The 11,955-nt window shown below is 36.7% G+C and overlaps 1 protein-coding gene across 1 annotated transcript; it reads left to right on the top strand.

Moving 5' to 3' along the window:
- The first annotated feature begins 271 nt into the window (after window positions 1-271).
- On the top strand, window positions 272-11,496 carry tmc1 (transmembrane channel-like 1). Its single transcript, XM_087779213.1, has 20 exons — window positions 272-308; window positions 3,510-3,533; window positions 3,642-4,056; window positions 4,112-4,306; window positions 4,373-4,463; window positions 4,525-4,606; window positions 4,822-4,928; window positions 4,997-5,095; window positions 6,224-6,366; window positions 6,427-6,571; window positions 6,635-6,829; window positions 8,246-8,425; window positions 8,517-8,669; window positions 9,416-9,544; window positions 9,633-9,700; window positions 9,756-9,995; window positions 10,048-10,173; window positions 10,257-10,335; window positions 11,096-11,206; window positions 11,350-11,496. Exons 1-20 carry the CDS (start codon window positions 272-274, stop codon window positions 11,494-11,496), a joined length of 2,766 nt encoding a protein of 921 aa, XP_087635339.1.
- The last annotated feature ends 459 nt before the right edge of the window (window positions 11,497-11,955 follow it).

Here is an 11,955-nt window from a genome sequence, read left to right as displayed (position 1 = left end):
TTGCTAGTGAAATTATTCAGCTCTAGGGTTTCCAGGCTGTCATTGTCCGTGTTTCGGTCGGATGGATGGGCATGAAAAAGTGAACTCCTCATGCAAGATGCTCGTCATAGACCCCCCACTGGATATAAACAAACACACTCAATAAAACACCATTGCCCCTCTGGAGGGTCTGGACTTCAGAATAGGAAGAAGTCGTCCTTGTTTTGATACCACATGATCACCGAGGCCAGAAGATACAGCAGTGATATATGTCCCGGATCAGACGAAGAAGATGGCTCAAGAAAACCTGATCACGACTGAGGATGAAAGTAAGCATGTGTGCTTTTATTAGCGTTATGATTGTTAAAAGAAATCTTTAAATTAGTTTGGTCATAATGCTCTCGGGTGGATCTTTACCCACCAACGCTCATAAACAAGTAATCTTGTAACCACTATGCTAACAACACTGATATAAATAACATAATGAACATACAAAATATATACTCTAAATATATATATTTTTATTATTTTCTTTGTTCTTTTCTTTTGTTCTTCTTTGGAACCGCAGTGGCTGCTTAGATATGTACTAAAATAAAACGTTATATGCCAAAGAATCATGTCACTGTAAACTGTTACTTTTGTTATTTTTCAATTATCTTTTTTTTTCAAAATAGGACTTTATTTATTAATTTATCCTTTTAAATTAAATTAAATCAAATCAATATAATCCTTTCTATTGTTGGGATCCAAACTTTTGTATAAATAATTAAAGTTAGAATTAAAGAAACTTTATTCTAACTTTATTAACTCATTACTGATTTACATTTTGTATTTTCATTAATTACTTTTTAATTGCAAAAATATGTTCCGTTCCTTGATTTTTTTTCTATTAAGAATTAAATACAATCATAGATTAATTCAGGACTCTGAATAAAAGTTAGACTTTTAACTGGTTTAAACAGTCGACATCACATCACTCCAGTTTTAGCTTCACTGCACTGGCTTCCTGTGCGATTTAGAATTGATTTAAAAATGTTACTGATTACTTTCAAAGCTCGCCGTGGTCTGGCTCCCTCTTACATCTCAGACATGCTGACCCCCTATCAGCCGGCTCGCAGTCTTAGATCCTCGGGCAGGGCCCTTCTAGCTGTTCCAACATCGAGGCTAAAATCAAAAGGGGACAGAACCTTCTCCATCAGGGCACCTCGACTTTGGAAAGGCCTGCCCAAGGAGATAAGACTGGCTGAGTCTGTGCCTTCTTTTTAAATCTCTTAAAACACACTTTTACAGACTGCCTTTTGTTTGATGTCGCCTTTTAACCCTTAACTGGGTTCATCAATTGGCTTACTACTCTCCTTTGTTTTCAGTGTTTTTATAATTTTATTTAATAATATTTTCCCTGAATGGAACGCATGTTGTTTTATTACTATGATGTTTTAATGTACTGTGTCGTTTTAAACGTTAGTTGTTTGTTTTTATGTAATGCACTTTGTAACTATTGTTTAAAAAGTGCTTTATAAATAAAATTATTATTATTATTATTATTATAGATGATACTCAAACGATAAAATGAATGCAGTAGAAGACGAGGGCCAAACACAAATAGGATTGTTGAGCCTTTATCAAACTGATGTGGCCATATTTCAGATAAACTCCTTTAATAAGGAATAAGAGATAAGACTTCCCTCAAGCAAGTTTATACTTATCCAGATATGTATTAAAAATGTATAAAATGGCAATTTTAAAAGGCCAAACCACCTTATCCTTGAAGCATAGCTGGGTAGGCCAGCCAGTTTTAAATCAGGCCCATGATGCATTGCAACAGGTGACAAGTTTTTTTGTTTTTTTAGTTTTTTTTTAGAAAGAACTATAGATCTGTATGGATTGTGTTTGTTGTTGTCTAAACACCTCTTGTTAAATCATGTTATGCCACGTTTAGAATCAAACAAAGTGTAGCCGAGTCTTCGAGAATCAAACTTATCCACTTAACAAGAGAAAAGAGCAGACGCACGACTTCTTCTCGTCACCAGAGGCTGCATACTTGGCCTGTGGCCCTGAGCTGTCTCCCCCATCTCTGTGGACCAGACCAGCCTGTCTCCCTTCATTAGGCCTCGGCTGGTCTCTTTTGTGCCCCTCTGCTGCACACGGCTGTAATGACCCGAGCAATGGCTGCTCGGGTTTCACCGGGAAGAGACATCAAAGGGCACAGTCAATAAATATCTGCTCAAACTGTCACTGGTTGTCTTTCTCTGCCTCTTCAGCGGGGACAATAGAAGCAGGTAAACAATGAGGAGCGTGACCGATCAGAGGGGTCACCGCTTAATTCATCCTGTGGATGAAGGAACGGGTTTAGTACTGGGGTCAGCTGAGGACAAACATTACCATAGACAGGATAACATCTCGTCCTCCAAAGTAACAGACCTCAAGGGGGAAACTGAAAACAACATCTGGGATGAAAAACCAACAAGTGTTTTTGTGAGAAATGATATGAATGAGATCATTGTGATGGAGAGATCACGACTACTGTTCTTACAAGCCAATAAAGGTTCTCAAAAAGTTTTGATTTGGGTCAGTGGATGTTTGACTTGAGACACCTGACACTCATGCAGCTCTACAATCACTCAACAATGAAATTAAAGTGAGATTACAATAGACATATTGTGTTACTGTTGGCCAGTTTGCCATTTTTAACAATGGAAACGTATCGATAACTGGAAGGTTATGGTCTTGGATGTTAGTATGTCCACGGAATCACTTTATTCTGCTTATCTGATGTCAGGTAGTGGCAGCAGTCCCTCGTCCAGGATACCAGGAAATCTGGAGACATCATCTCTCCAGGTTGTCCTGGGTCTGCCCGAGGCTTCCTTCCAGACCTGAAACAATTTGTTTTTTATTGTGGGGGGTAACAGTTGATCAAGATATTTTCTGGATCTCCGCATTAAAAAGAAGAGAAAAATGTACTTGTGACCCTCGATTGTGGGCAAACATATTTTGTACGGCAGAAATACAGTTGCAAAAGAGACATAATAATAACAGTAACTGCAAGTAAGTGAAAATGAAGAAACTTGAAGCTCTGTTTCATTATGCCATGGCATTGTAATCAATTGTATATTATTTATTTTATATAAACATTTTGTAATTGTTTTTATGTGTAAATGTGTTTTGCTTGCGATCCATGTCTATCTTGTAAAAGAGATTGCAATCTCAATGAGACTAACTCGGCTAAATAATGGGTAAATAATAAATAAATTACATATTAAATGTGTTATTAATATGGTAGAAACATATTTTAAAACTTGGATTGGTATAATAGATGTCCTGAGAAGCAAACATTTTTGACTGGCAATAACATATATTTATAAAAATAAAATATACTGGAGCAAAGCTGATCAATTATTGGGAGCGCCTGAAGAGTTTTCAGCTCTTTTATATCTTAAACAGGAACAAGTGTAATCTTTATACTTATCATGCTGTAGAAAAATTCTTTCATTCACAAATCTTACTCGCTTTTTATTTGCTCTCTTTCACAGTTGACATTGGTCTTGACCTCGCAGGTAAAAGTATTTTCTTCCAGCTATGAATTAAATGTATGACTGGATACATAGAATGATAAAACACACTCGACAATCATGATTCAAACACTTCATGTGATCTTGTTGCAGTTGACGAGGTTGAATTTTGTCTGGAGGAGCCAAAACAGGAACAACGTCGAAAGAAAAATCATGAAAAAAGGGAGAATACAAGAGTTAAAGGAAGGAGATCAGCATCATCGAAGGATGGTCGAGATGATAGGCAGGTGGAGGACAGAGATGAAAGAAGAGAGAGAAGACGGAGACATAAGAATACCAATGTTGAAAAGGGCAAACAGAGAGATGAGGAGCAAACAAAGGTAGTGAAAAGCAAGACATCGAAACAGAAGAAAGAGGTAGAGAATGAACAAACACAAAAAACACAAAAGGAGAAAGAAACTGATCATACAAAGAAGAAAAAGCATAAAAAACTAAAGAAGAAAGACGATGATGACAAAGAGGATAAAGACAAGCTGAGAAAAAAGAAGAAAAAAGAAGCCGAATCGAGGTAAGTAAAGCTTCCCCTCTTTATTTTGAAACAGAAGGTGGATTTTAATATAAAGTTCCAGTTCAGAACAAGACTCTGTTGAGAAGGAAGGAAGAGAAGAGGAAGAGGCGAAGGAGAAGGAGTTGAGGCCAGAGTGTCTCACGCCGGAGGAGCTGGAGGAGCTGAAAGAAGCAGTGGAGGACAGGAAGCGACTGATCCAAGCACTCAGAGGGAAACCATGGCCCATGAAGAAGAAGCTGCTGACTTTACGGTACTTTAACTGTCCTCGTCTTCATCATCAGAAAAGAAGTTTCAAGTATATTCCAAACATGTGCAGAGAGTCTCAACTGTTTGTGGAGAAGTACGAGGGAGCTCTGGGGAAAGGCAAGGGCAGGAAGTTCTACGCCTACAAGGTCATGATGACTAAGGTGAGAAGGTTCAGAAATATTGAAACAGTAGAATCGATTTATATTCACTTCATTTATAAAGAAATGGATGAAGTTTCAACGAGACTTTGAAAACTTCAAGACTGCTTGTATCCCCTGGGAGATGAAAATTAAAGAAATTGAAAGTAAGTTGACATTTAATTGTCTGCATCATCAATTATTCTACATGTTGATCTTTATTAATAATTCAGTGTTTCCTCTACTCCTCAAGCTCTGTGCTTTTTAAACTTGTTTTTCATTGTGTTTTTGCATTGTTTTCTGATTGTTAGGCGACCTTGAGTGCCCTGAAAGGCGCCATATAAAATAAATGTATTATTATTATTATTATTACTCGACTCAGGTCATTTCGGGTCATCAGTTGCTTCTTATTTCATCTTCCTGCGCTGGATGTACGGCATCAACATGATCCTGTTTGGTCTCAGCTTCGGCCTGGTGATGGTTCCAGAGGTTTGTGCCTCCATGGATCTGTGTCTTGGTTCAAATAGAGTTTAAACTTCAAAATCTTTGTTCACCAGGCTCTAATGGGAAGACCCTACGGCAGTATGTCGAGAAAGACTGTTCCAAGATCAGAAGCAGGCAGTGCCATGGATTTCGCAGTGTTATGGGACTTCGGGGTAAGTTTACGAAGACTAGACGTTACTCATATGGCAGCAATAACTTTTAACATTTAACGGGTTAATATTAATTTTAATATTTTTTAAATTGAATCCTACTCATATTATATTTATATATAAAATGTAATAAAAATAAAATGTGTATATAAATATATACATTTCACTGAAAGAATTCAATACAATGAGAGTCTACAAAACACTAATCCCTGAGAATCCTATACAAACTTGTTTAAATGTTTGTTTTAACTAGAAATATAAACATAAATAAATAAGTAAAAATGACAAAGTTTTGTGTTTTAAATTAAACACTGCAAATAACACATTGTTGTTTCCTACCATACTGTGAAATGTTTCCTGCATAGGAAGAGTTTGATAGAACATGGCTGCTGCTGAGTTTTCAAAATGAGTCCTTTGGCCACAAGAAAATCGTGCCCAAAAAACCTTTTCAAGAAGTCCATCAATGCAGTTGTGTTAAGAGTTGGTTATCCAGGCTGATACAACGTCAATCACATGATCCTTTGTAAGTACCTGTGTCCAATTTATCACAAAGAGCATCTGGGTAAACTTATGTTTACATTTTTTACTAAATGCACAGTGGTCGCCTTTTACGTTCAACTATATGTTAAAAGACAACTAATGTTAAAAACCCAACTCTCCTGACTCATGTTTCAAATGTTGAAGTCTTCCTCTTCAAGATGCAGTAAGTACCTCATCATGACCATGTTTTAAAGGTTATTCATTTTTTAAGTTCTCCCCCGTCTGAAATAAAGAGTAAATAAACAGGATTTTAGCTTGAGAAAAAAACAAACGTTTTCTTTTTGTGGAGCTTAATCAAATTCTCTCATGTAAATATTTCAATGAAAAGAGTTTGTACAAACACACACATACAATAGAGGTCAAAAGTTCTATTTGATAAACTCAAATCAACACATTAGTTGCCCTTTGGGTATTGTTTTATGTTTCTAACGTCGTAGATAACTATAGATAACCTAGGAAAGATTATGGGTCCACTTAAGAATTGTTGACAGTTGCTCTCTGACAGTTGTTTCAGGATTAGGTAGCTACACTTTGGAAATGGAAGATGAGGACATTGGTAGAAAAATAATTGGAATTGTTTGTGGGTTTCAGGGGTACGCACAGTACTCAGTTCTTTTCTACGGCTTCTACAACAACCAGCGGACTATCGGCTGGCTCAAGTTCAGGATGCCTCTGTCGTACTTCCTGGTTGGTGTGGGCACTGTGGCCTACAGCTACATGGTCGTCATCAGAACGTGAGTTGTTGTGTCCATTTTCAAATTCAACTCTCCACTCATCTGGCTTCATGTCGACAGGATGGCTCGTAACGCCAACGAATCCGGAGTCGGAGATGACAACAGCTTCAACTTCAGCTGGAAAATGTTCACCAGCTGGGATTACCTGATCGGAAACACGGAGACGGCAGATAACAAGTTTGCTTCCATCACCACCAGCTTCAAGGTGACCACGCCGGTCTATAGACGACCAGCCGCTCTCTTCATAACACTTGATACGTGTCTTTAGGAAGCAATCCTCGAGGAGCAGGAGAGCAGGAAAGACGACAACATCCACCTGACCCGTTTCCTCAGGGTGTTGGCCAACTTCCTGGTTCTGTGCTGCCTGGCAGGAAGTGGCTATCTCATTTACTTCGTGGTGCGGCGCTCACAGAAGTTTGCTCTGGAAGGGCTGGAAACTCACTCTTGGTGGGAGAGGAATGAGGTAGACTGTCAGAGCAGTCAGTACAACAAACTTATTAACAATACCATGAATTTGAGGGACGTGACACATTAAACAATATTTTTGTTTTGTTCTGTGTTAAGACTTCATTTAATTATTTGCATTAGCCATAATAAGTCACTTTATTTTAAAGAATGGGCGAACTAAACATTTAAAAACTAGGCGACCTTGTTTTTTTACTTTTGTTTAGACGGTTTTGTTTTCTTACATAATTGACATTATTCTGAAGAATGTAACAGGGGAGGGAGTGGAAAGTCCACATCCAAAAGCTACAAGGAAGCAAATATGGAACTGAAGAAGAAGCTTCAAACGGTAGCTAATGTTTTGCCTCAAATATATAAAACAAAACACTGAGAAATACAATTAGTTTGGCATCATTTTGATGAATCTTTTCTGAAATTGGACTGTTATTGCCTGAGGCAATAACCTTTAATCTTAAACCTTTAATAGTTGTGTTTGTAAGCATGGAATTCCAAATATACATACAAGTAAATACAATAACAAAAAAACAACAACTTGTAATTTGGCTCACAATTCATTTATATTTTTCCTCCTACATGTTTTACAGGTGTTGTATTCTGATTCTTGAACCATTGATATAGACAAAAAAATGATCTTACTAAACATTTAAAAACTAGGCAACCTTGTTTTTTTACTTTTGTTTAGACGTTTTTGTTTTCTTACATAATTGACATTATTCTGAAGAATGTACTTCCTCTTTGACGAGACATAGTTTTTTGCCGATCATTTTTTTCTTGTCAAACAAATGTTTTTGGGAATTCAGAATATGTGTTAAACTGACTTAGAAGCTAGTAAAAAACACTCTACCTAACCTCCAAAAAACCAAAAATCTGGCAAAAACTCCTCTTAGCAGTGTCAGTGGAGATTCAGAATATGGTCACCATTGGTTAGCAGAAAATGTTTAATAAGGTGGAATTAGATTGTTTGTTTTAAGTGGAAATGGCCTGGACATGTATCTCACATGGCATTATTAAATGTGAACATATATATTATATTATACATTTGAGTTAATGTGATTGAACCAAAAAAATAAGCATTAATAGTAAATGTCACTGAATAAATAGCTGTTTGAATAAATTGGTCCTGCAGAAAAAGTGACTATTTACTTCAGGAAATGTTGAGCTACATGTAGTTTGATCAAGTTATATCAATATTTCAACTTCCTACTGACAATTATCCTAATCAGAACCAAAACGTTATTATGTTTATTGCACGTATTGCAAACACAACGTAGAAATGCTGCGTAGTGTTGACAGTAGCAATAGAATGAATGAAATAAACATACATGAATAAATACATTAAATGAGTTCAATTTTCTTTTTCATAATTTGTTATAGATGAGCAACTCAGTGGTGTCCTAAACATGTGTTCACTCAGGTAAACATGGTGATGTCATTACTGGGCATGTTTTGTCCGATGCTGTTCGACGTCATCAGTACTCTGGAGAACTACCACCCGCGGGTGGCCCTGCAGTGGCAGCTGGGTCGCATCTTCGCTCTCTTCTTAGGAAACCTGTACACCTTCATTATTGCACTGATGGACGAGATCAACGTCAAGGTCAGTCCTCATCTATTAAAGAGTATTGACGTTTCTAATTGAACGTCTTACCCTTCATTTTAAATTTAACGTTCCTACTCTACATTTGCAGAGGGAGGAAGAGAAGATTGTCAAGTATAACATCACCATGTGGGAGGCCAGTCTAGTCAACAGAACAGATGTAGAAAACAGCACCGCACTACCTTCCACCATCCACCCTGCTGACGTACCCAGAGGCCCCTGCTGGGAGACCATGGTGGGACAGGTCGGTGTTTTACATCTTATTAATGGGCAGACAAGAGAATCTCTTCATTTTAGAATATGCTTAACCCTTGTGTTATCACAGGGTCAAAGTGACCCGAAGGCCCCCAAAACAAATGTGTTTGTAGTACCTCTTGTGTTGTTTCTGGGTCAAGGTAATGACGTCCCCGGCTTTCATAAATACATATGCAGTGGTGGAAGTCGTTCACCTTGACCAAGAGACAACACGAGATATACCTCAAACACATTTGTTTTTGGACCTTCGGGTCACCATGATAACAAATGGGTTAAGGTAAATTCATTATTTTGATAGCACCTTTAAGGCTAAGAATATATGGAGTTTTTCTTAATTTTTCATTAAAAGAAAAGGTTTCTTCAATCAACAAAAATATTGCTAATGAAAACAAAGTGGTTTCAATAGAGAAAATATGCCTAAAATAAATAGTTTCAATACAAATAGTTGCTTCAATGAAAAATATAATTTAAATAAAAAAAAAGTTTCTTCCAAAAAAATAATATATTTCCAATACTTCCAATAAATTGAACTCTTATATATATATATTTATTTATTTATTTAAACACTTTCTTAAATAATATTCATCTTGTGTTATCTTATACTATTTAATTGAATTGAAAAAAACAATTGATTCCTTTTTTGAGGTAAAATGTTTGAAATGTGGTCAAACCATTATTCAATAATTCAACCTTCATAGTAATGTATAATTTGTTTAAATATAATCAAATTTGCAGGAGTTTGTTCGACTGATCATCTCCGACACCATGACGACGTACATCACTCTGCTGATCGGTGATTTCCTCAGAGCTGTACTTGTTCGTTTCCTCAACTACTGCTGGTGCTGGGACCTGGAGGCGGGATTTGTGAGTCACTGTTTTCTAAGAATAACTTGAATACCTTTGAGTTTTAGTCAAATTGTGTGTCATGATCACCTCTTTTCACATGAGAAAGCCTTCGTACTCGGAGTTCGATGTGAGTGGGAACGTTCTGGGTCTGATCTTCAACCAAGGAATGATATGGTAGGAGGGAAGGGACTGTTTATAAATCAGTATTCAGCTGAATATTGTCCCTCAGGATGGGGGCTTTCTATGCCCCATGTTTGCCTGCCCTGAACGTGTTGAGGCTCCACGTGTCCATGTACCTGCAGTGCTGGGCTGTGATGTGCTGCAACGTTCCTCAGGAAAGAGTCTTCAAGGCTTCAGGCTCCAATAACTTCTACATGGCCATGTTGCTCGTCATCCTCTTTCTGTCCACCCTCCCGGCCATTTACACCATCGTCACTATCCCTCCATCCTTCGACTGTGGACCCTTCAGGTACAACATGATCATAACAATACCACGTCACAAGTAACATGTGCTTCCTCAGTGGCAAGAATCGAATGTTCGATGTGATCCAGGAGACGCTGGAGTCGGACTTCCCTGCCTGGATCAGTAAAGTGTTCAGCTACGCCTCCAACCCTGGCCTCGTGCTCCCTTTCATGCTCCTGATGGTGTGAGTTGAAATATGGAGGGTAACCTGGAGGGATGGAGAAGCTTCTCAAACACATGTTGAATTACATTTTCTTTATTTTCAAGGTTGGCCATTTATTACCTGCAGTCCACATCCAAAAGCTACAAGGAAGCAAATGTGGAACTGAAGAAGAAGCTTCAAACGGTAGCTAATGTTTTGCCTCAAATATATAAAACAAAACACTGAGAAATACAATTAGTTTGGCATCATTTTGATGAATCTTTTCTGAAATTGGACTGTTATTGCCTGAGGTTAATTATTAATCAAGTATATATGTTCATACAATGATATCTTAAACCTTTAATAGTTGTGTTTGTAAGCATGGAATTCCAAATATATACATACAAGTAAATACAATAAAAAAAAACAACAACTTGTAATTTGGCTCACAATTCAATTATATTTTTCCTCCTACATGTTTTACAGGTGTTGTATTCTGACTTAATTCTTGAACCATTGATATAGACAAAAAAAATGATCATAATTAATATATTTTCTAATTCAGAATCCGTTATTAACTGTATATTTAATTATTTAAAAGAAAATAAAACTCTTTATTTTTTATCCCTCATAAAATATATATTTTATATATATATATATATATATATACATATATATATATATATATATAATTTTAAGGGGATTGTTGATGAAAAGAAAACAAAAAAACAAAAAAAACAATATGATAATCAGGAATACAGTTTTGTTACGTTTGTTGAGCTTTTGTCCAGCAGATGGCAGCAGAGCAGTGTGTTAAATCAAAACATGGACACGTTCTCTCTTTGCCAAGACAAATACCGAAAATAAATGCGCTATTACATCGTGAAATTTAATGTTCAGGACTAAATGTATTCATTACATTTTTTTTTAAAATTCTTTATATTTATTGTCTTCTAATTCACAGCAAAATGAGGAAAACAAGAAGAAAAACAAGCGAGCGGCGCTGAAGGCTGCAATGGAGTTAGAGGAGGCCAAGAAAGCCGCATCCGAACATTTAAAGGACAATAAAGCTTATGTACACGAAGGTAAGGTCTATTTTCGCAGAACAAGAAGGTCTTATTTGCTTTATTTCTTTTAAACAATGAGGAGCAGAAGCTCCCAGAGGCAGTCACAGAGTGAGCCACAGTAAGAGTGGACACCGGTCTCATCCTGCCAAAGAGCAAGAACATCTACAAACATCCAGAGTCTCCAGGAAGTATCATCATGGCAGTGATACTACTACACCTGGATACCTCCCTGGACACCCAGGACACAGCGGAGCTAACAGGGGCAGAGATTCTGGCCTGCAGAGACATTGAGACGTGATTATGACCACAGAGGAAATGCACTTTACTTGGATGACAAAGTATTATTTTATACTGTTTGTGTTTTCATAACTTTAGAGTGTGCAGCTTTGAAGAGTAATAAATAGAAATACCCAACTTATAGTTATGCTATGTGTTATTGTTGCTTTATTTAGCTCGAGGTAACACAAATTCACCATGGTAACGATATAATAATAGATAAATTCTCTATATACATCTGTGATGATTTACTGTAGGAGGGAACAATAGTTCCCAGAGTAAACCCATGTTAGCACAGGGAAACCATATAAACTTGTGTATATATATATAATTTATTTTTTCAATACAATTATTTGACAGAAAAGAGATTACAATAACAAGTTTGCATGAATAAAAAATGAACCACAAAGATCAAATAAAATGTATTTACAGTAGAAAATATCAATATCATATTAATACAAATAAAAAACACCTCTTTTTG

This window comes from Callionymus lyra, chromosome 1 (assembly GCF_982586985.1).
Source record: "Callionymus lyra chromosome 1, fCalLyr1.hap1.1, whole genome shotgun sequence".
NCBI lineage: Eukaryota > Metazoa > Chordata > Actinopteri > Syngnathiformes > Callionymidae > Callionymus > Callionymus lyra.
The sequence above is the reverse complement of the archived record's forward strand: the minus strand, read 5'-3'. Positions and strand labels throughout refer to the sequence as shown.